The sequence below is a fragment of the Mixophyes fleayi genome, chromosome 5, assembly GCF_038048845.1.
Source record: "Mixophyes fleayi isolate aMixFle1 chromosome 5, aMixFle1.hap1, whole genome shotgun sequence".
Lineage (NCBI taxonomy): Eukaryota > Metazoa > Chordata > Amphibia > Anura > Limnodynastidae > Mixophyes > Mixophyes fleayi.
In genome coordinates this window covers 192,389,257-192,415,704 of record NC_134406.1, presented here as the reverse complement: position 1 = coordinate 192,415,704, position 26,448 = coordinate 192,389,257, and the positions used below count along the sequence as shown (strand labels likewise).

At 36.0% G+C, this 26,448-nt stretch overlaps 1 protein-coding gene across 4 annotated transcripts in view; it reads right to left on the bottom strand.

Annotated features, from left to right (window-relative positions):
* The window catches only part of MBP (myelin basic protein), a 136,240-nt gene that overhangs the window by 3,014 nt on the left and 106,778 nt on the right, over positions 1-26,448 (bottom strand). For all 4 annotated transcript variants that reach the window (XM_075213210.1, XM_075213209.1, XM_075213208.1 and 1 more), the window contains 4 exons: positions 10,733-10,846; positions 10,481-10,516; positions 7,885-7,914; positions 4,774-4,911 (listed from right to left, as the gene is read on the bottom strand). In XM_075213210.1, the coding sequence (XP_075069311.1) occupies positions 4,774-4,911; positions 7,885-7,914; positions 10,481-10,516; positions 10,733-10,846 (318 nt within the window). The remainder of the gene's footprint in view (positions 1-4,773; positions 4,912-7,884; positions 7,915-10,480; positions 10,517-10,732; positions 10,847-26,448) is intronic.

Sequence of the window (26,448 nt, the reverse complement as noted above, 5' to 3'; positions counted from 1 at the left end):
CGGAAGCCATATTTATCATCAAATATTACTATAGCTTTAAATTAACAACATAATACAATTGTACAGTTGGATCTCGTCGTGGTACAAGTACGGCTGCAATCTTTCTGTTCTCGCCATCTCAGGGTGGCGTTAACAGTGGGAAACTATTATATCCCCTCAGGCTGATCTGGTGGAGGTGTAAGAATTTCAAAAATATCTGATATTTTTTGTATCACATTAAAGGTGCCAAAATGGACCCAGCGGAAGGCAAAAATGATTAAACTACTTTTTAAGATAAAGTATCTGCTTTTCCTTATGGCTCACAGGTCTACAGATGGTTCCATGTACATGTACTACAAAGTGTGCATTCTGTGTTTACTACATATATACATGGTATATACTAGTCACCTGAAATCACAATGCTATTTTTACCATTGTTTAGAGTCCTAATTCTACTTAATTAACAAGTTTTAATGTATTCCTACAACTATAAATATTGTTATTACCTTATTTGGCACACACAAGAAAGTATGGGGTGGGTTTTATGATCTGAAAAAAACTTTAGGTTACAATGGGGTCCATTGTTTTTCATTGTTGCTTTAAAATTCTAGAAGACTGAAATATTAGGACACTTGCATGTTTTAAAAATGTTGAGAAATAGATTTTTCTTGCAGTTTACAAATTACACATTATTTCACATAACATACTCAGGCCTTTATAAAGTCAAATGTAATCTCAGAATGATATTATCGATAACATTCTTTTTAAACCAAACAAAAAATAAACCAAAAGACAAAACTTTTGGTTTGGTTTAATGGTTACTAGTAAACTAAAACATAGAGTGATCGTGGAAAAATAATTATTCCCTCCTTATTGACCTTGAATAAATAAAAATACAGCATACATCTCCAAATAATTATACAATAAAATATGCCTGAGTTTAATGTAAAGAAAAAACATATTATATATATTTTTATGCTTTGCTATATCTATTTCATTTATGATTTGTTAAATTGGCTTTTTGTTGCATCTGTTTTGTGAGTCGCATGTTTGATATATTGACTACTTTGTCATAAAAACACTCATTTTGCATTAAATACATCATTGCACTTTGATGTTAAAAAAATGCAATTATGCTTTCAAAAGCATAATTATGATTATAATTGCTAGTATTTAAAACTTTATTTTTTTTTACTTTTTCTATTGACTGTGCTCCTACTATATTTAGTACAGCAATTTGCTCAAATGGTGTGACTGTTGTCAGTGAATAATGAGACTTTTTATGCATTATATTATAATAAATTGATAATGTTTTGACTGCAGTTATTTTGAACAAATCGTACATGAAGGAAAAATATGTAACTTAAAGGAATCATCTCACTGTACCAGGAAGCATGATTCAAAATAAACATCAAATATGTACAATTACTTCTTTATATCCTGGATAATTCGATTGTCTGTTAAGGCAGATTCTACTTTAGAAATAGCTAGCATAGAAGAAACCAAGCACCTTCTATTGCAGGTCTATTCAGAAACCACATAAAGAGGATTACTAACTATAAATGTTTGTACTCCATTCACTAGCAGGTACAATGAAGAATTTTAAAATATATTACAAAATCTGCATAATGTCACCAACCCTAATTCCAAAAGGGTTGGCAAATGGCCATTATATAGATTACACACATAGAACTGGCAATATTTTTTTTTTTTGTGCTGCCATTCTGGAAAAACATTTTTTTTTATTTGCTCTTTGAATATTATTTTTCTAGAGAATGAATTCCCAGAGCAGAGGGGCCAGTGTGCTGGATCCAAACTATACAAAGAGCTTCAAGACAACGGATTTGATGGCCAAGTATGCTTTAAACCCGCTGCCAAACAGAGCACGGCAGAGTCAGATAATAACTGAAGACCATCTGCGCTAGTACATAAATGGGAAAATCACAAACATTATTTAGCAACTGAACAGCAATTAGCTCTGAAAATATTTGTTGTTTGATCGTACTTTGCTAACGATGAAAGAAAGTTTGGTTGGCCTGACTCTTGTTATTGTTGGTTCTCTGATACAGCAATCTGACATATACATAGCAAGCAGAGCCAGAACAATTTCAGTAGAACAGATTGCTATGTACTGTATATTCTCTCGTTTAGATGTTGAAGTATTAACAAAATGAACTGCTCATTATCTTTGAGAGGATCTTAAAATCTTCAGGATAAAAAACCCCAACAATAAACGGTTCTTGGTGTCGGGGTTGTCACCAGCAGCAGACCCTTCTGTCTGTGACACAATTGTGAGGGGCACCTGGGTGGACCCAAGACCTTTAGCTAAATCACGGATGTTAACAATGCACCTTGCGCTTTACTGACAATGATTATATATAATATTGGGGAAGTGAGCAATTTGACTCACTTCTGACAATAATGAAGAGATCTGAGAAAATGTGACATTAATACATATACATAATATATACTTTATACTCCGTCAGCTGACTCTTACAGGTTTCTCTATCCTATTGTTAAAGCCTATAGATTTTAGTAAAAAAAATGCTCTCTTTGAATGGAATCAAAGGGGCATCGCTAAAATATTATGTATATATTTTTGTATTGCTTTTCTTGTGGAGTAAAACAGACATATTCCCCTCACACTGAGATGTTTAATACATTAGGTATTCCTTAATACTGAGAGACTCCTGCTATGTTTACCAATAAGTGGACCACAGGTTAAGGTTGTTCCATTGGATTCTATGGATAATTTCTCATTCCACATTTATAAAGCGCTATGGAAGCGCCAACTCATATCTCTATACTCCATACTAAATACTCGTGTTTGATTTAATTTACTGCACTGATTGCAGATGTTCTCTGTGACCCCCCCATCATACTTATAGAAAGAACTTTGACTGATCTATGCTTTGAGTTCTTGGTTTACATTTTCCATCTATACACTAAACTGTAGAGCTACCACAATCTTTAAGACTGAGCTAAAACTATTTCCAAGTGTTGTACTGAAGTCGTGGGAGAACCCTAGAGACCCGAGTTTGCTGATGGGCACATTGGACATAACTACACCACATGACATAGTTGTGTTCTCCATTTAGTTAATTTCTATGTGGAGAGTGCATTGATATAATTTATCATATTAATGTAAATCTAACTAGAACATGTCATACTGCGACACATTTAGCAGATTTACTGCAGCATCGTGTTCATTGTCAGAGGCTGAATAAGCAGATTTTTGTATTTATGGTTTTTTAGTTTAGAGAACTAGGCTGCTATTACTTTCCAGCAGTGTATCTCTGATAGTGTATAGTAACATGCAATCCTGCACAATACCAGCAGGTATGAAAAGCGACCTGTACTGAGTAATTATATAAGAGGCATGAAAGCCATCATCATCCCTGCATGTTACGGATAGCAAAGCAAAAAAGTTATTAAACGTGGAAAGAAAAGAGCTCTGCCGGAGAGACAAAGGTCTGCAGAGCATAAATTAAGTCTCATTATTTCAGCTCTACAGATTATTAAAATATGTGACACAAGGTACATTCAAATAAGCTACATTTTAGGGAATGGTGGAAAAGCTTTACATGTCTAGCTGGGTAATTGAATTATTCACAAAGCATGCAAGATTAAGGATGCTTTATTATTCACAGCCAGGCTGTTTTTGTGCTAATCCTAAATGTGAAGACATACTTCTCCTTGCCAGACCCTTGAAGAAGACATAAAAGCCTGTAGAGCAGCGGATGGACATTCATTGCCACTCTGTTCTTAGGGCCATCATTCAGAACTAATTCTGCTATAGTTATAGTGTTAAAGTGGAACAATACAGCCTTCTGTCTATTATATAGATCTTTCACGTTGTAATTTTCAAATATGTTTTCTTGTGACATATTGCATTTGTGAAGACAAAATAAAAGAAAAAAAATGACTGCACACAACAAAGGGGCGGATTAGATGACATATATGTTCTTTTCTGCTGTCAAATTGTATGGCCTCTGTACTAAAGTATATAGAGCTCCTGTGCTCAGTTTCTGGAGCAGAGTGGTGCCATATATAATATTTAGTTATTATTACATAAAATGCAACTCTTCTCAGAGATGGAGACGAGCTGACTTCCGCCTCGGGTGACTGAGGATTATTGCGCACACAGGAGGGGATAGAGCTGTGCCAGACGGTGTATGGTAGTGATTAATCTCCCCAATTCGTGTGGGCATGTGGAGGGGAGGCAAATACAAAGTAAATAGTGCAAAATGTGTTACTATTTCCTCCATATTTTCCATGGACCTATTATATTAATATGTTTCCATATTACATTAGGATACTATAAGCCACCACATGAGTGACCTATGAATCATGCACAATAAAATAAAACTCTCTGATGAGGAAAGCTATATGGAAATTTCCTTTGAAAAATAGAATGCTGTTCTGTAAAAGGGACATGTTATGCAAACAAAATTAATATTTACTTTTGTACATTAAGATTAGAGGCTGACAACTGCCAGTGTGTAGTTGGTATTTTAAACTCTAATGCTTTTCATGTGACTATAACAAATAAAATACAACTATATAATGCAACCGCCTTTGGGATACATGCCTGTGTTACAGAATACATAACTTATAAATCACAGTTAAGAAAACCTTTCAAATTTTAGTTTCACCAATGATTGATGTGCGGGTGCCTAGATAGTGTTGGCATCATGCACTTTCTGATTTTATGTGTGGCAGACACATTAGAATATTCTCAGTCTTATAAATATTTAGTATAACCACTTTCTGTGCGTTCCACAGCAATATTACCAGTTTAAAGATCCTGGAGAGGGTTCCTTGGCCATCTCTGTGTGCATCCTTGTATCCCTTATGGGATGATTTGTGGTGGTGGTGCTCCAAGAACCTAGGACTGGATCCTCCATAGGCACTCTTGTGCCCTTCACCCCCCTACATTGAAATAAATAGATATGTTACGGTCTTCATCTTTTCATGATTCAAGTGAAAATTCAGAACTGTAAAAAAATATATAATCGGTGGTCCAAGATAAGCGCATTAAAAGCCTTGGATAAAATAAATATATTAAAAAAAAATCAATGGGTTAAATTGGTTCCTCTACAAGAATCTGAAACAATAAGCAAAATATACAGGTGTATTAGTAAATCAATCATATAAGCAGTATTGAAGCTACTGTATGGACTATGGACTTTGCTAGTTATCATATAAATGTCTGATATTCATTTTGTAAAATGCACACCTAAATGAGATCCTGACCCCCAAAACATGAACACGTATTGTAAAACTTATGTATTCTAATAAGCATCTCTTCAAACAAAGGAATATGTATTTAAAAGCTAGTTTTTGCTAACTTTTCTGAGACTGGGCAACACTGTGCTATATTGAAAGCAAAATAAATTATATCGTAACAGAAAATGGTGATCGCCTATTTATTGAAACTGTATTAAAAGTGTAATCTATAAACAGATAACAGATGTAAAAAACAATCTTTTGTAGCATAACTTGAGAGGTGAAGACTCATAGAAATATGGTAGCATACAGGGAGCAACATCTGAAGGATTTCCTTCATAAATAACACTTGTCTAATATTCAGTAAAAGGCAATAAAGCAGATAATGCTCATCTGCAAGATATCAAACTATGTTTGGCTTTAGTTCCACCCTAAAGGGTATTGGCAAAGGCTAGAAATATAGCTGAAGTGAATCTATTGCCTTCAAATTTTTAGTCATAGGGTAGCGCTACACAGCCCTCCTTTGTGCCTTTCCGCAAGACAATTTTGTTTGTATGCTGTTGAAGATTTATGCAGTTTTTTCCTGTTTGCTATGTGTATTTGGCAAATAGTTTACTAGAAAATATGCACATAGAAAGAATAATGTTGTTTGGAGAAAGGCAAAAGGGGTTCCTAGCGAATTGCTAGACCAGAGTTTGGTGCCTTCCATTAAAACATTGGTGTTTGTAGTTGACAAATGTACATTAAAAATCAAACAATTTTACTTGCATGTAGTTTATTATCATGTGATCACTACATTTGATTATTTGACATTGAGTATTTTAGCTGTCATGTTCACCAATTAAATTAATATGCTCTCTTTGATTGTAGCTGGAATAAACATTATATATATGTGCATGCATTTGGCATTCAGTGATACAGGATTAATGCTTGTTATTTAATGTCAGGATGCCCTAATTAGGTCAATACAGTGAACTGTGGCCTTTTGAATGTAGCAAATTATATTCAATCTGTTCTAGAAGGCCATGCATGATACGTGATGTTCTTGTGTTATCGTGATGTTCTTGTGTTATGCTTAGCTTCTATTAAAGGGGAAGAACAACATAAAAATAAAACAAATACAAAATAAAATTAAAGAACAAAACAAAATAGCTAAAAATCCACCATGCATATGAACAAAATCTATTGTCTAAGAGTGATTCGAATCTGATAATGAACTGTACTTGACTGTAGACAGATATGAACAATATTTGCATTGCCTACAACTAGATATCTAGTAGCCTGGCTATTCTACTTCCTACATAAATTCATATACATGTCTATTTTAGTGTTTTATACAATCTAGGTGAGAATTATTGTCGCATCAAGTATTATAAGATCTGTCATCAAAGTAGGAACCAATAATTTATTTTATGTCAAGAAAATGTAAATGTTATATATAATTTTCCAACATTTTCCTGTCCCCACATCTACTGCCTGTGACAGCTGAATCATTTTGCATTATAATAGGAACACCCCTAGATGCATGTAGGATAATTGTGCACTTTTAAACAAATGAGAATAAAATAATGCCATAAAACCTAGTGTTTTCCTCTTCTCTAGCAGTAATGATTAAATGTTCTTTGAATATTTCCTCAATATCTTTTAATCTGCTGACATGAATTTCCACTGCCTGTTGCAGCCAGGGTTATCCCACCAGGATTTCACAGACCATCCTAGATATTTCTTGCTGAAACCATTTGCTAAATTGTATTCCTGATAACTGTAAAGCTGTCCAGATATACTGTGCACCCCACTGGGCCACACGCATGCACAGCTGTATTGGGCAGATGCCGTCATACAAAATATTTCCAGTCACCCTATGAATACATGGATCAATTCAGTCACCAGGCAAATCACATCACGTGCTAATATTTTTGGGAACAAATACAGAGCAAAGTTTGGAATATCCAAATCGGCTATGAAAAACCACAACGTGTGTGGACAGCTTAAGGTGTCTCAAGAAAAGCTGAATTTAGCCATAGGACAATTGCTATCCAGCCCTAAGATGTAGGACAATTGTTTGAACCCTCCACCCCATTACTTATGCACTAGTCACATGGAATTATCCCAGAGAATAACGGATCTGTTTTTAATCAATATTTTCCCCTTTGTATGGAATTGTCCGCATATACCCAAATAGAATAACAATGGCTGCACCTGTAAACAATTTAGTTTGAAGTACGTCATGTAAATTTGCAGTTAGGTAAACATAAAAAAAATAACAAAAAAGGTTATATTCAGCAAAAATAATAATAATTGAATAAAATACTTATGTTAGACAATGTACAGTAGTCTTTTTTTACAGTAGAACAGCAATTGAATCTTCCTGGAACTTAAGAGAAACAAAAAAACTACCCTTGCCATGCAGACAGTAACAGCTCAGTGGTGAAATGACCTTAAATGCACTTTAAATCAATATATTTCAATCATCTCCATGACAGTGAAGAACATTTGTTCCACTTGGGCTAGAGCAGAAATGTTTTAAGGATAGCAAAGCTGGAAAGCAATAGTGTGAGTGTAAGCATTACTGCGAGGAAGAAAAGCATTCTGAAAAGAGAAATATGAGGAGAGCTTTGCAGAGCGTTGGCCCAAGTGACCAGAGTAGCTGAAAATGAGAATGTATTCATCACCTACCCAGCTAAATCTTGACAGGGACAATCCTCTCTGCACATGGAAAAAACAGAAACGGTAACATGACAACCATGCACAGACATTGCCATAGGAACATGAAGTCTCACCCAGATTTCATATTCTATCTATTCTCTTCATTCACTAAACCAAAACTCAAAGTTTAAGATAACATAAATAGGGCTATACTGATATTTCAAAAATGCGCCCACCGTCGGATAACTTTAATTTATCTGCTTTTATATGTCCTCCTGAATCATTTGCTAAATATTTTTCTGCTCTGTACGTTTCAGCCGTGTTTTATATCATCCTTCATGTTTTTTATTTGTGGTATCTACTGCTATAACATCTAGGGGTAAATGTATCATGCTGAGAGTTTCCGGCAAGTTTGAAAAGTGGAGATGTTGCCTATAGCAGCCAATCAGATTCTAGCTGTCATTTTGTAGAATGTACTAAATAAATGATAACTACAATCTGATTAGTTGCTAAAGGCAACATCACCACTTCTCAAGCCCCCCGGAAACTCTCAGCTTGATACATTTACTCCCGAGTCTCTGAATACTATAAAAGGAGCACAACAGAACTATGTTCAGTTCCAGTTAAAGGAAAATAAGCAACTCTGTCTAATGATATAAAATATATCTAAAGACACAGAAGTCAGAAAGATAAATGGATAAAGTAAAATTTGCATGAAGGAATGCTTGAGTCTAATAAAACAGTTATCAGAAAATTAGCAATGTAAAATAGAAAGGAATCAGATGGCGCTATTGATATCTACATACAACAAACAAAAAGTCCAGAATGAACACTTGTTCCAACGACACAGTTCCAATGACGGTCCGCTCTCAATGATGTTTTATGTTTACAGTTCAAATCCTCTGGATTCTCACATCAATCGGTTTTAGATTATCTCCATATAAAGGGAAAAAAACATCCAAAAAAATGTATCTTAGTGTAGCTTATATCGGGCATATGTACCTTATAATTCAATAGGATACCTCTATTCACCCGTGGATTATTACGTATACCATGCAGCACCACGTGATATGCTCTGTATGCCTTAAAAGTATACACTTACACGTAGAAAATAGACGAAAGAATCTACTGTGATAATCACTATCACTCTTCTGAAGTCAAGATATACTCCGCTTCCATAAAGAAAGAAAAAGATTGCTCATGTGTAAAAACGTCAATACATTTATTAGAGCACTGGGCATCAGCCCCGATAAAACATAAAAGCATATAAAATCTAAAAAAAACGGATCCCTTAGTGAAGGTGGACTCTTACCCCCACTCAGAGAAATACGGGCATGTAGGAAGATGTTAGTGTCCGAATCCGGACCGCCGGCTTGTTCACTCACAGTTCCCGCTATGCCTTGATAAAGATTTGTTATTCGAAACGCGTCGGAAAGGAGTAGGAGACGTAGGTGACATCAGAGGAACGTGCAAGAGAAACTTCCTTCCACTCAGCGATAGCGATAAACATAAAACATCATTGAGAGCGGACCGTCATTGGAACTGTGTCGTTGGAACAAGTGTTCATTCTGGACTTTTTCGGGACTTTTTGTTTGTTGTATGTAGATATCAATAGCGCCATCTGATTCCTTTCTATTTTACATTGCTAACATTCTCTGCACAAAGGGGGTTTGTGCTATTAGGAATAAGAGGCTGCATTTGGTTGTAATGCGCAGGAGCTTCCAAATATTTCTGTTTTGTAAGTTATCAGAAAATTGCTCAAGAAAGACCGTGGGGTAGATGTGTCAAACCTTCTAAAAAGAAAAAGTGGATATGTTGGCCATATCAACCAGATTTTAGCTATCATATTCTAGGATGTACTAGATTAATGATTGCTAGAATCTGATTGGCTGCTATGGGTAAACTTTCCAATTTTCCTTTTTAGAAGGCTTGATAAATCTACTCCCATATATTTTTCTTTTAGACAAAAATACTTTAAGAGCCAGTTTAAGACCACCAGGGTGGTGGCAAAAACCCCACTAGGGTGAGATCAGGAGAAAAGATGACTTATCAGAAGACTTGCAGAGGAGCACAGTTGGATTAATATCCCATGGGGCCTTCGGCAACATACTGGTTTGTATCCACTCCCAACCTTTGTTTGTCACAAAAAACCTATAAAAACGTGTGTAATGTGGGTAATTTGGGCCCCTCAATGCCCACTGAGCCCTAGGCTGGAACCTAGGTTGCATAATGGATGACCCAGCTATGCAGAGGAGTAAACCTGGTCATTTCTTGCAGATGAGTATGTTGGCATAGGGCAGTGGACGGAACCACCTCTGCAAGATCCTGATTGACCGAAAGAAAACATGGTATGATGGAAGCATTGGGGGTATTAAGGAAAAAGATTTTTGCATTACAGAATACATTTAATTTGCAAATAGATTTATTTATGAATGGCAACTGACTTGATTAAATTAAATAAATTATTATTGATTAAAGTGTGTAAATCCATTGCCACAATGAACAATTTGAAAGTCAGCATACAAAATAACTGTTCTTACTTCTCTACAACCAGCTTTAATCATAAGGTATAAATGGAGACTTACAGACACCCATGTATTTAATCAGTTATGTATCAAATATTTACCTTTTGTTGAGCAGGTGGTGGTGTCCTGGGTGTCACCTGGAAGCAAGCAGAGATAAATTAATAAACAATTCCAGGCCTTAATTAGCCAGTAGGAGTAATGGAGCTTCCGTGTGATTGAGTGGATGCAATTTAAGATCCTACTGTCTATGGAATGTATTATATGTTAGTGTGAGTGTTATTATTTAAAATAGTTTGTGGGTCCTCTTTATTGTCTTGGTTTCACAAACTGCTCATTTTAGTATAAGAACTTACAATGTTCCTGAAGAAGTGGACAACAGGGTTGTCATCAACGTGTCTGCCATGGGCATAGTAAGAAGACCTCTGTGGAGAGGATGAGTGGTAGGCTGATCTGGAGTAGTGAACATCCTGCAAAGAAGATTAACAAATACAAATGTATTAGTCAGGTAGGATTATCAATTGCAATAAATGATACCATGATTAAGAAGAATAAAAAACAAGCATAAAATAGTATATATAGTAAAACAATATAATTTTCAACATGTATTGTCTTCCACAAGGGGATAAATAACTGTCCTACAACTACAAATTAAAATTTTCTGTGTCCAGAATGATGCACCAACCATTAGTGTATATACCCGGTGAAAGCAGCCATTTAATGTACATGAGCATGCAGCCTTGATCAGTTCACTAGGAACTAGAAACAGGCCTAATCCATGGCTTAAATTAAAGAGAGTGAAGGGACATTGGGACTGTTTACATCTGGGCATTGCGTGTGTGTAATAGATTACAATCCCCAGAAATGCACTTCTCTAAGTGCAAAATTGTTCCCAATAAAAGTTATGTGACCTGAAGACCACCAGCTCCGAGATGGTACAAAATTAATGTCCATTTGGACTGTAATGGCCATATGCCCCTCTACACGTCAAGGAATGCCCCAAACAAGCCCTCTCCATTTCTTTTGCCATCTCTGCAAAATGAGATCTTGTTTCCCCACTGCTCTACAAATATTTTCTAGGAGTGCCTTCACTCCCTCAGTGATCCCCTAGACAAACGTCTGCTCTCTACAAATGCTGCCATCTTGCTCTATATTCCCATATTTTTATGCAAATAGAGGTGCACAACGGGTCCAAAGCTGTTTTGCCCACTGCAGTGGATTTGCTCTACATTATAGGAATAGTTCCAAAAATGGACTTTGAAAGTTATGTAATAATTAAAAAAGAAAAGAAATCAGCATAACCGAACATGGAAAGACACCACAATACTAAAAATCAAGTGAATGATTTTTTTTATAAAACACTTTTAAGTTAATCAAGCACCCGATACAGCTGTAAAAATGGACATAATCACTGGGACCTACTGCACAAAGGAGCTGTCTGTGCAATCATGTCTTCTTTCAGTACAGTATAAGCATCATTCTTTAAAATACAACTTACACACTTTAAATGGGATTGAGACATACAGCATATTATTGGCTAATGACATTCACAAAGTCTTTTCAATGTACAGTATAACAGGCTGATTTTCCTCTTGTTGCATATAAAGAAGTTCAGTAAAATTATACACAAAAAAAATATATGTGGTTCACACACTAAAATTGTCCAACTATATTGTAATATTTATTTGAATGATATAGTTTGTCCTTGTAAATGTTCCTCTTATTCCGGAAACAGGAGTGAGCAGAACGTTTCTCAGGAAGCAGTTAGTAAAGTCCCAGCAGATTTGAAGTACGTATTACAATGGACAGGACACCAGCACCTTCCATCAAAGTTTGATTTTTCACAAAAGTAAAGAATTCAGTGTGTGGACAGGGGTATAGGGGAGCTTCTGATGAGCATTCCCATTTCTACTTTTAGGCCCTTTGCTTCCTTCAGATCCTGTTACTCTCAATATTCTTTACATGTGCCCTATGGAATGAATGTTGTTTGTGATAAACTAACCTCCATCTATGTTTTCTTCCTGCCAAACAACCTTCTGCAATATCAGATGCAAATTCAATGTTCTATTATCTGCTCGTGTTCTCCTCTTATAAAGTACATACTTTACAGATTTCCAACCCCTGTTCTCTGTGTGCTGCTATGATCGATCATCTACCTACAGTAGATTACACCAATTCTTTGAATACTTCTCAGCCTGGCTCCCTCATATCTTGTCCTCTGACATCTCTCACACAAACATTGGAAGAACTTACAACTCCACCAGATAGGTCTCTGTTCGTAATCAAACCCATGGCTCCAGTGCTGTGAGGCAGCATTGATAATCACTGGGCCTCTGTGATCTCCATTCTATATGCTCTCCCAGTTGGCAGACTACCGAATCTTTATGATGTCCACTGCTTTGCTCTTATTTACCTGTCTTTCTTACATTTATAACTTCTTTAACATTTCTTTGCCATTCTCATACCATCGCTACATCACCTGCAATCTCTCCTCCACCCTTTGATCTCCTTGCACGGTAACTCAACCAAGCTAAATGCTTTTACTCTTTGTTAACTTTTTAATCTCTCAGCAACACCCTTTCCCATCATTTCTACAATATACTGTCCTAATCTGGCAGTCTCAGATCATAAGCTACTCTTTTTTTTACCAGCGTCAACCACAACCTCAGCCATGGCACACAAAGGAAATGTGCTGCATTCAAAAACTCTCATGCACAGTATAAAGTGATTGGTGATCACCTTGTACTTGATAACTTCCTCATATATAGTGCTATTCATCTCATACATCTCTTCCCAACCCTCTCACACCAACCCCTCTGACCACCAGCACTGCCCAAGATCTTGCTTTTCTTGCACCTTCAGGCTCCTTCACTTAATTTAATCCCACAAATGAAGATGAAGTCCCTACCACTCTATGGGGCATATTCAATTCCGATCCGATCCGTGGTAACGCGGAAAATGCGCACTACTGCCGGTAATACGGTATCGCAATAACGCGGATTTTCGTACGCAGCCATATGGGCTGCGAACGAAAATCCACGTTATTGCGGTACCGCGGATTACGTTCGCGGCCGTTCCGGCGCGATCCCGCGAATCGGGATCGGAATTGAATATGCCCCTATATGTCCACTTAAGCCTATGCATTTACAAATCAGTTATTTTCTATATTCTGTGCCAAAACCAGCTTTAACTAACATATGTAATCGCCCCCTCTCAACTGATCTTTCCATCATTTTTTAAGCATGCACTAATTACTCCTCTCCTGAAATACAACAAATTCTGATGGTAATTGTCTCTTAGATTACCATCTCATCACTCAACTCCAAAGCCCTTGCTAGGCTAGCCAACATTTGTTTAACATGTTTTCTTTCCTCACACAACCTAAAGTGTGTTCTCTAGTCAGGCTTTTGCTCCCAACACTTCCCAGTCACTGCACTGACTGACTTGGTGAATGATTTGACTTTTGCTAAATCTGAGCCACTGCTAACTCCTAATTCACCTTGTCCTCTTTGTTGCATTTGACACTGTTGACTAATCTTCTCATGCAAACTTTTAATTCCTAAGATCTTCAGGGCACTGTTCTCTCTTGGTTCTCATTCTGCCCATCTCCTTTGCTTCCTCTATCAGTTGGTTAATAAATGTCTTTCTGACATTTTATCCTGGCAAAAACTGGCAACTAGAAAAACTGAACTATTAATCTGTTTATCAGTCAACAAAAGCTGTTTACTTGAAATCTATATTTATGTTGGAAACATAACAATAAATACTCAAGTTTGCTACCTAGGTGACTCACACAAAGAAGGAACAGAATAGTTTTTATGGTCTAGGGTCAGTTGTAAACTTTTTTAAAAAAATCCGATCTGTCTCCACATCCTCTTATATCTATAAAGAAGCTTCTCCAGAAAACAAACATATATCAAACTGCAACTTTAATTTCATTCTCTTGCATTGACTATTGAATTTCCCTTCTTATTCCCTTAACCAGACTTTCACCACTACAATCCATTTTTAATGCAGCTGCTAGACTAATTTGTCTAGCTCCGCCCCCTAGTCACTTCATTGATTGGTTAAACCTTACAGAATACATCTTTTTGGACACGCTTATCACATTCCTGAATCATTGTTTTAACCACCGAGGCTATTGTAACTGATAACAGTCCCTTTACACATTTCATGCAAAACTTATATTTATTCTCTTATATCATCAACCTAGTGACCCACTAACATTGCTGTGTGACTGGATCATGTAGATTCACTAAGCACTTATCCCATTGCATAATGGAATAGCTGCTTATAATATGCAGTCTGAGAAACTAAACTTCATGTATCAAATTCAAATTTTCCTATAGGTTATCAGTGTGCTAGCAGGACCTTCTTATCTCTTTGTCACTAGTAATACACAGAACAATGTATCTATTAGGCTTGTGCTACATGAAATAAAGTATTTCCTCACACTATTTAATAAATTGTTTGTCTTTGTACAGTGTAGAAGTTTTAACTGTCTTGAGTACACTCTGGTTTATTTAGAGTTGCATGTTACTTTTTGTGGTGTAAGTATAGCCATTTCCATACTGTGAATGTGCATTAAAATGAGCATATTGTATAAGATTTGTGCATATCAGCCATGTGGCCCCTTACGCTTGGAGAGTTGGAATCACTGACCTTCCTGTCTCTCACTTTTCAGACCTACAATCCATCCAGAAAGCTAGGCTCATCTTACTCTCCCATCACTCCTCTTCTGCTACTCCTTTGCGTAAATCCCTTCACTGGCTCCCTATCCGTTTCAAAATTCAGTTCAAGCTCCTTACCCTCACTTACCTACACTAACATCTCTGACCTCATCTCAGTACAAACCGACTGGGCCACTCCACTCTGCCTCTGACAGCCGCCTCAATTGACCTCTCATTAACTCCTCCCATGGCCGCCTCCAATACTTCTCCAACCCTTGGAACTCCCTACCCCGCCTCACCTCCTACTTCTCACCTTCCATCTCCCCTTGCTCCCAGTTGGTCCTACTGTATCTCACCACACCTCCCTCTAGAATGTAAGCTCTCGCTAGCGGGGTCCTCTCTACCTATTGTCCCATGTCTGTCTACTGTCTGACTCCCTCGTATGCCCTCATGTCTTTTGTTGCACTGTGCTAGTCCCCATAGCATTGCTCACACTCATGGGCAGCATGGTGGCTTAGTGGTTAGCACTTCTGCCTCAGCACTGGGGTCTTGAGTTCAATTCCCAACCATGACCTTATCTGTGAGGAGTTTGTATGTTCTCCCTGTGTTTACATGGGTTTCCTCCCACACTCCAAAAAAACATACTGGTAGGTTAATTGGCTGCTAACAAATTGACCCTAGTCTTTGTGTGTGCATATGTTAGGGAAATTAGACTGTAAGCTCCAATGGGGCAGGGACTGATGTGAGTTCTCTGTACAGCGCTGCGGAATCAGTGGCGCTATATAAATAAATGATAATTATGATGATGATATGCTACTTATGTGTATTACCTCATCTATTTGTTACCTGGATCTGTATCCCGCGCTACCGAATCTGTGGCGCCTAATAAATAATGAAATAATAATAATGGAGGTGGTCAAGCGTTAGCTGAGTACAGCAAGACCATCTTCACATAAGCGTAGCATGCCCTTAAATGTGCAACTTAATAGGACATGGCGCATCCCCAGATACACCATCAGCAGCACTGCTCACGTATTGACCCCTCTAGTATGCAATGCATTAGAGTTGTGGCTATATTATATCAAGTCGTAGCCGTCTATTTGAATCACTTTTTTATCCTTTCCATTTGGACTACTGCAGGAAAGACGATTCCTATTAAATTTTTAAAGCTGTAAATAAAGGATGTGGGGGTGTTTGTATTTAATCACATTTTATATGGAACATGCGACTTTATTAATAACACTGTCAAGATGCTGTTCTCTCTGGTGTATATGACACTTCATTACATCATTATAGTATGTACAAATAGGGTAATCTAGCTGTCAAGCCACATCGCTGCGCTATTGTGTGGTAAGTACTGAATCCCCACACAGGCACATTTGTATGTCTGGTGCTTAATGTAAGAACATAAAAAAAAATAAGAGTGTAAAATATAACATTCTAAATGAGCCATTCAGTGTGTTTTTGTTTGTATTTAAGTAATAGGGTGATGAAGGGTGATCAAGACTACAAAACAGTTGCATTGAATTTTTGAAGATTAAAGATTAAGTCAGAGTGTAATCCTGGTCAGTTATTCCACCAAACAGTCACCCAATGAACCAGAGATGAAACATAAATGTGTTGATCAAAATTATATGGAAGTTTGCACATAACACAGTTGTGACACCTTGTTCATTTTAGGCCACATCTTTTTGGAAATGTATAACTTTTGTCATTACAAAATATTTTTTATAGCATGCCAAGAAAACAGAACATGAGAATTACGAAGTGCACTTGTCATTCATATATACAGGATAGCTAGTACAATAATATATGTATTTAGAATACATTAGAAATATCCCATTCTTTTGTAAAGCATAGCAAGCTTCAGCTCATTATAAGACAAAGTTGGCTAGCTGGAGCCATGGGGACTTTAGTAGGGATAAATAAAACTTCAGCACAAGCACTGTTCCTGCGAACTGTAGTAAACGATTATTGTATACAATATATGAAAGAAACATTCAACATAATTAATCATAAGGGACATGGTCATTTAATTTATCACAATGCACCAATTAAATTTTCTTCCTGCTTTAGCATAAAAGCAACGGCTAGCATCAATGTAACAATATATCAATATGTATGCAGACATGACTGTGAAAAAGTGTATACTTTACCAGCCTCCGTGCCATATGGGTAAGGAGAAGTACGGCATAAACACTCTCTCACCTCCGCACTCTGGCATTAAAGTTGGCGCTATCCATCCTCGTAGCTTGTGTGGCTACATTCTATTAAATAATTAGAAATGCATCTTTCATATATTATTGTACAATTAACTTTTTACTTAGTTCTATCTCAATTGGATTGAGATCAAGGTTTCGACTGGGTCATTTGTAGGACATTCGCCTTTTGCTCTTGAGCCATTCCAGTGTTAGTTTGGCCTTGTGTTTGGGATCATTGTCCGGCTGAAAGATGAACTTTCACCAAATCTTCAGTTTGTTTACTGAACAGGTTCTGAAACGCAGCCCCACAGCATAATACTGTTTACGGTGGTGGTCACATTACCGTGACTCACATCACCAACATAGTAAATCACTACAAAATAATGGTGATTGTAATAAACTCAATAAAAATAAAATTCCGACTTAACTTAAAAAAGACAGAGTACATCCCCGACATGTCCGCTACAGAACAGATATATTTAGCGATTGAAGGAAATGACGGGACTTGGTATTTACGTCACTAATGTGCGTGACAGTGACATTTCTCAATACCATCACTCGCCAAATAGAATCCGATCTGATTGGATTCTAATTACATTGTAAATGCGCCGATTGATGGTATTGCTGATTTAAATCGGGAAATTTCACTGTCGGGCACATTAGTGACGTAAATACCAAGTCCCGGCATTTCTTTCAATCGTTAAATATATCAGTTGCGTAGCTGACATGTTGGGGATGTACTCTGTCTTTTTAACATTAAGTCTGAATTTTATTTTTATCGGGTTTATTACAATCGCCATTATTTTGTAGGGATTTACTATGTCGGCGATGTCAGCATCGCTTAATCATACTCAACCGACTTTTTAAGTGTGGGCAATGTTAGAATGTTGCCACACATATCGCTTTGACTTTAGCCAAAAAGCTCTACCTTGGTCTAATCTAACCACAAAATATTTTTCTACATCACAACTGGATCACTGGGTGAAAAAGTGAAAAAGCTTATAGCAGCCAATCCGATTCTAGCTGTCATTTTGTAGAATGTACTAAATAAATGATAGCTAGAATCTGATTGGTTGCTATAGGCAACATCTCCCCTTTTTTCAAACCTGCAGTTTAGTAAATAAACCCCTTAGAGTAATGACGTCTTTTATGCCACCCTCCCAGTCTTGTGTTATGCTCTTGATATGGATAACAAGTGCACCTTTATTAATCTCAAATCTGGAAATCTGTAGCTCATTTTCTAAGCTGTGCCTGTTGGTTTACCGTAGCTTCTACTTCCTGATGTTTGAACCAATGTTTGTACCCTTCTCCTAATTTATATATTTACATTATATTATCTGTAACTTATTTGAGATGCTCTTTAGTCTTCATTTTCACAGTTGTCCTTCAGATTCACAATCTGAATATTGATCCATTGACTCTGGCTTTCCTTTTCCAGAAAGTGTGGCAGTCGTTTTAATGGTAGAGACCAATTATAAGGCAATTGTGTCCTCATTTGGGAACTGTTTTTACCAGTGTAAACGTAAAGCTTCCACAACAGAGGGAATCAATACTTTTGCAAAATGCATGTTGTCTCAAGATATTTTTGTCACACAAAACAATGCCATAATAAAAATAGTGATTATTATGAGTTTCAGTGCTTTGAAATAAGGATATCAAAGAGAGAAAAAAATCAGTGTAATATTTGTTATTCAGGCAAATTGAGGGTCTGAACACCTTTTAAAATTATTGTATATTGTTGCAAAAATAAAAATTACAGTAAGTTGCACAATTACATCACATTGTCTTTTTTATTTTTTAGTGTTACCTAAACAGCTATTTTAGGTTTTAGTACAGCATTTATACTACTTTGCAAGTCATTTTTTTCAGCCTTTCTTCCAAGAATGTCAAACATGTAGAACTCTACATGTAGCCAAGCTAGTCAACATCATCACTTGATTTTGCTTATCTAGCTTAAAGGAAAATCGTCTTGATGATACATTTTCAATATGTAGAAATACATCAAAAAAATATTATAACATGTTTGCATTTATATCATATCAGCTATAATTTACTGATGATTTTTCTCCTCTTTATAATAATGTTAAGTCTATTTTTCTTGATATTGTCTATGACAAGGGTATAGGCTGGTTACCTACTGGCGTTGGGTTTGCAGTGACAACTAATGTCAAACACGGTCACTTTTGACACACGGTGGTAACGAGCACTTTTGTTGAATAAATAAGTAATGGTATTTTAACATATATTGGTATATATTTTATAAAAACAAAGGCTGGAATTCAGCAATTTAAAAATAACTTTCAGATCATTATAGAAGTTGACAATGAGAAAGGTTACTCATCATTGCCTTATATACTTGTCTCACTACTACATGGAATTTAACCTTGTAGCACCATCAATTAAGTTGGCCAGTAAGGTCAGTACAGCTGTCTGTGACTAATTCTATATCACAATAATTGAGAACGGAATAGTGATGTCACAGAGAATACTTCCTGCCTTCCATGTCTCTGCCCAGAATGTTAATTGTTGTAGCAACACTTTGCAGTAAAGGCAGATTTTTAGTTTAGCTACAATGTTCATATTTGCATTTGCATTTTGTTGGCTATAAATTCAATGAAGGACACTGCTTATTTACATTTGCATAACTGCCATGTAAGTCTGATATGTTATTCAAATGTCAGAGGCTGAATAACGTATCAATGACAGATCTGTCCTTTTAGCACAGTTATAATGTCACCTTTTGTAACCGAAATGTGAGTAGGAGAGATTAAAAGCACGAAGCGTTTCAAAGAGAACATTAGTGGATGTTAATAAGCAGCATCATCATCATCTAGTTAGAAGGTTGGCCTGAAGGTTAACCTTCCTCAGGTAACATATATCTGGGATAAGCTATTAATTAAAGTTGTGTCAAGCATATTGTGATAGCTTAAATGCCATTTTTTTGGCAGGACATTGGGCATGCATAAGAGCATGACCACGTATTTTGGAAAAAGCTGTTTCTGCTTAGTAATGTGAAAGAATTTCTCTATCTACAAAATGCCTTGTTATATGCTGTTACTTACAATGCTGTACTTTTGATAGTGCAGCGTTGCAGTTCTTTCAGGTGATACTGATCCTCACAGGACTGCACTTATCTATTTTTAGCACAGGAAGACACAATGTGCAGAGGCTGCAGAAAAATGACGTTAACGTCATATTTTTTTTAATGTTGAAAACTATTGAAGTGGGAAACAGGATGGTTTTGGTCCAAGCAATACGAGTATTGGGGGAGTACTCAATAAGTAAGGTACTGTGTCTTCATTCAGGTGATTAGGGAGAGAACAATCTTAAAGAGAAGTTGCCATATTATTACCTTGGCCCAATATGATACATCATTCATAGCCGATGGAACAGTTTCACTGGTGTCCAAAACAATGTACAATTGGTGCTAGGATTTACCAATATTTGAATGTAGTATTACAAAGAAAAGTTAGTACTACTCAGCAAGAAACTTTGCACAATTCTAGATTCGTCCATATAAATATTTTGTAAAATGATACAGTATACACAACATATAGGGGTATATTTACTAAACTGCGGGTTTGAAAAAGTGTAGATGTTGCCTATAGTGACCAAGTAGATTACAGCTGTTATTTTGCAGAATGCACTAAATAAATGACAGCTATAATCTGATTGGTTTCTATAGGCAACATCTCCACTTTTTCAAACCCGCTGTTTAGTAAATATATCCCATAGTGTTTATAACAGTACCTATAAGGCCTGAGTCATTAAGGAGAGCAAAGCAAAAAAAGGAATAAGTTTGCTCCTGAACAAACCATGTTACAATGCAAGGGGTGCAAGTTAGTCTATTATTTTGCAGATCAGGAAAATAGTGGCTGCTTTATTATGTAGCACCCAAATACTTGATAACTATTGTTACACTGAAATTTAAAGCTGATCTAGGACATGCCCTACCCCAACTGTAAATCTGTCCCCACATTTTAAATTTACCTCCCCCTACAATGCAATATGGTTTTGTCCAAGTGCAAATTTACTCCCTTTTTATGCTTTGCTCTCCTTAATGATTCAGGGACATAGTGTTTTTCACTTACCTCATTAGTGGAAGTTTCTCTTGTCAATTATGATGTCACATTGCGTGACAAAACTATTATTGTGGCTCTGTACAAAAAAATTAAACATAGCTATGGAGCAAAAGTGAGTGGGTGCAAGTGTTTATCAAGTGCTATTTAGAACCAGGTGATTAACTGATTATTATATTCCTTAAGCTCTCCATATATTTAGGAGCACTGAACACATGCTTTCTCATTACCTAATTATAGGGGTCAGACGCTTAGACCAGTTTAGCAAAGCAAAATATTTGCCTGCCCAGAAATGAAGATGTAAGAATATAAAAAATGTTTTTTAATATGACAAAAATATAAAAAAAGCAAATGTTACAAGTACAAATGTATCTCTGTTTCTCCATACACAAAGCACAATCCATAACAGAGCACAACAAAAATACCATTATGCGGGTTTGACAAAGAAGTAATTATTGTAAATCAATGCACCCCATCTAGTAACAGAACACAACAGATGTGACCTTCAAAGATGCTTGCTTATTTATTCATGTTCTTGTTTCCAAACTTTGAGCAATAGGGATTGTTTTTTTTTTGTATTGCTTATGAAAATGTTTCCAAAACACAGATGAAGTTGTTGACAGAGGCAGCAAAATTCAGCAGAGCTGAGCGAGTGAATGTTACACCGCTAGAAGTAATAATAATAGTATTTTTTTTGTCAAACTCTTTTTACAGCTTTTTAGGAGGCTTATGTCCAATAAAGATTTTAAGCAAATAAAGCATCTTAAATGACAAAACGAGAGAGCATTAAGAATTATTAATATAAATCTTTGGATATATGGACATTTACATTGGTATTCTTGGAGTTGCCAATAGTTATGATTGACTTTGCAGCCTTCTGTAAATTGCACTTGCTGCCTGCACACAGTATAGGAAGTCATTTTTAAAGGTGAAGCAAATAGTTTTGAAAATGCAGGATTTAGTTCACTGATGCAGAACACTTAGGGCTAGATTTACTAAGCTGCGGGTTTGAAAAAGTGGGGATGTTGCCTATAGCAACCAAACAGATTCTAGCTTTCATTTATTTAGTACTTTCTACAAAATGACAGCTATAATCTGATTGTTTGCTATAGCAACATCCCCACTTTTTCAAACCCGCAGCTTAGTAAATCTAGCCCTTAGTCATATGTTCTTTGTGAACCAATAGGCTGCAATTCACGTGACTATTGATTCAACCCACAAAATGGCAGCCTCTACTGCATTGAGTGCACTGTAACTTAAGTCAATCACTGTTCTAGAAAATACTACTCCAGCATGTAAGTAGATTCATAAAACACTTTTGCTCCATTTAGCATACATATGACAGCAGTGGGTGGATCTCATGGATTAAATCAAGTCAAATTAATTTTTTTTGTTTAAAAATTAGAGTGCTAGTTTTAATGCCAAGTAGTTAAATTATTACAGCAGATACAAGTACCAGATTTGCCAAATTACATAGTTTTGAAATACATGCTTCTCTCTCATTCAAAAGAACTGCTATTAAAAGGTTATTAAACATATAATACAAGTTGATCCAATATAAATTATTGCAAGTAAAATATACATTACCTTTGTTATCTCCTTGCTTTGGAACTTTCCATTTGGGCTGTATGACACAGTGCTGTGTTCATTAAAAGGCTTACACCATTGTTATGAGTAGAAAAGCCTTTATTTACAAATCAAACTCTGTATCACATATATGCTCTAATAAGTTTGTGCAACTTCTAGAACCTTAATTAACATTACTAGTTACTTTGTATAAAACATTTACACTTACCAGTCAATCGTATTTAGTGTTTAGTTAATCTCACAGTGTGATGGATAGACAAGTTCACTTGAAATATATGATGCCACATTCATATGTTGATATATTACAGTATGGAATATTTCAAGAATTTTCATCTCTTATGGAGCAGAAATAAACAAAGTGTTTGTCCATCATCATTAAAAATAAAGATTTATCCACACATATAATAATTAACCAAAGCCAATAACAAAATGTAAAACAATGTAGATTCTTTGCCTTAACTATATGGTTAGATTTAAAAGAATACAGAACTTAGAGGTAGATTTATCAAACCTTAAAAGGAAAAGTAAGGTGTTGCCCATAGCCACCAATCATATTCTAGCTTTCATTTATCTGAGACATTCTAGAAAATGATAGCTAGAATTTGATTGGTGTCTATGGACAACACCTCCACTTTTTCTTTTAAGATTTGACATATCAACCCCTAAATTCTATATTCATTTGATTTTCCAACCCTTAGTATTAATGACGTGGCTTAGTAAGTATCAAGAAAATGGCTGATCAATTTTCAGTTCATACGTACTGTAGGCCAAATCACCTCATCATATAAACATTTCGGAGAAAATGTACGAATAACAGAAGACTCAGGGTCTGATTTTGAGTTAGGAGCAAAGCAAAGAAAAGGAGCAACTTTGCACCCGGACAAACCATGGTGCAATGCAAGGGGTACAAATTGACTTTTTTTGCACACAAGGAAAATACCAAGGTGTAAATTTGCCAAGGTCCAAGGTGCAAATTTGCTCCCTTTCTTTGCTCCTTACTCAAAATCAGACCCTCAATCTCATAACTGATTTTTTTTTTTGGGCGGGCTTAGTGTGTCCCAAAAGGTTACTTTTTTATTGGCTGATCACAACACTATGTGGTGCTGTCGCTGGTAGATTACTGTTGATGGACAATAACTTAGTTCCTAACTGTCCCTAATTTGTAGAAAAAGTGTCACGTTTTAAAGACTTGTCCTTGAAAACGACCATATTTTTATTATTAACTAGCTGATAAAACAATAAAATTAATTTTCTGCATGTTATATGCAATTATTTCCCTCTAACCTTATACTCTGGGAAATGCAAAAAAGTATGTTATACTCTATTTCATGAAACCTGAAATTACTACAGTCCACAGTCACTATGCATTGCCTGTCTGAAAAAAAATAACCAAATCGGCAAAGGGAGAGGAGACTGTGAGGCAGATATTGCTTTTTCAGAAGGTATCCACCAAATAGTCTCAATGCAAAGATCCAAGTAACAGTTTGAGTTGAATCTTCTATATCCCATAATATATCCCATGAATTTTTAGAGGAATTATCTGTAAAGAACATGACCCTACATTTTGAGATGAAAGTTATGCAAATAGTTTTATTCTGCTTGACTATGTATGATGCATGAATTATTTAACCTTTATCTAAGATGATAAAGTAATTGCACTTTAGTTTATCTGTGTCATTTAGATGAGGTTAAGAAGTTCAGTTTAATTACACTGTCTAAATGCAACAGTGACAAGGACACTTTAGGAGTCTCAAACATCTATGTAGCTATTAGCAATAATACTTTACCAAACCATAAAAGAAATTATAAAGACAAGTAATATAAAGCCTCTGCACATTGCTTGCACTGCATATGTGTTATGGATAGTATTGAGGGTTATGGTTAATAGGCCCAAGATATAGTCTACATATGTTTATCTTGCTCAATGCGGGCTGGAATTAGCTGGTATGTCATACCTCAAGGCTATATACTACTGATGTACAAACATTATTAACCAGCAATGCAAATTAATTTCAGTACTTCTAATTCAAGTTCCGCATGTGAATGTAACCTCATGATAGATTGTACAGCGATTTAACATATTAGAGCATAATAAAGGACACTGAGAAAATAATCGAAATGTGGTGTAACTTATTAGGTTGGACTGGATTTTGCAGTTTGATCCAAATTTTAAATGAGTCTCCAATATTTGGTAGTTATATCAGTTTATTTACTTAAGGTTAAAAAAAACAAACAGTTGCTGGTGAGATTTTAGTGCAAACGACTTTGGACATTGGAGTAGTCTCTATTACATGCCTTACTTTTGTGTGTAAATGTACCCCCTCCATCCCTTTATCTCATTAAACTAATCCCCCAGAATGAAATCTTGTTGCAACATTTCAGTGGAAAATTAGGAGTTTGTGCAATCCACAGTTCACAAGGAATGTCCTTGTACCGCCAGTTCTCATCAGCCAGTGCAAACGTTTACACCTCTGCAGAACTTGCTATCTATTCCTGCAGATCCATGTAAAACTGGCTGCACTTGACTAAAGCAAACACATAACGTCACAAAAGAGCCTTTGAACTGTGGTTATGCCTAAGTGACTTTTAGGAGCATATTTACTAAACTGTGGGTTTGAAAAAGTGGAGATGTTGCCTATAGCAACCAATTAGATTCTAGCTGTCATTTTGTAGAATATACTAAATAAATGACAGCTAGAATCTGATTGGTTGCTATAGGCAACATCTCCACTTTATCAAACCTGCAGTTAAGTAAATATACCCCTTAGTCTTTATTTTTTAAATGGCATTTGAAAGAGTATTTATTATACATGGCACTCTTAATAAAAAATGTGAATTGAATATTAGAAGCAAAGTAAATTAAATTAAATACACTAGAATCCATATTCAGACTATTGGGGAGAAGATCTGCATCATACAGTGTGAGTGCACAAGGTCCTACCTTTGTATACCTCTCTACATGTACATGTAGTTTTAGGTGCAAGTTAAAAGAGACAGTGAGTAACTGCTTATACATGGTGTTGGGTCACTAAGCTTTGGATTTAGGAAGTGAATATAAAAGTGTTATTACATGTCTTATTATTTACAATATGTACAATCAAAACAAGATTTCATGTGCAGTAGTCTATACTTTGTATACAAGTCAAACGCAGTAAGGTGAAGGCTATATTAGTAGATGATTTAAAGTCACATGATTTTTGGCAATTCATCATCATCATCATCATTTATTTTAATCCTTTGAGAAAACATTGTATGAGCTATAACCAAAGATTACCAATGGGACCAGCTACACATTACAAAAGTTCCATGTGTAGCTGCTCCCATAAGGATCCATTGGTTACAGATTATGTCTCGTGACTAAGTGCAGACAACCGCATCCATAAAAATCTACTAAGCTTATGTATTAAACATATTTCAGTTCAGTGTATGCTAAAATAGACACAATATGGTAACTTAATCAAGTTAAATGATTGTAGGTCCTTCTTTATGAACAATAAAGCAAATAGACTTACCTTGTTCCTGCTGGTTATTTCTA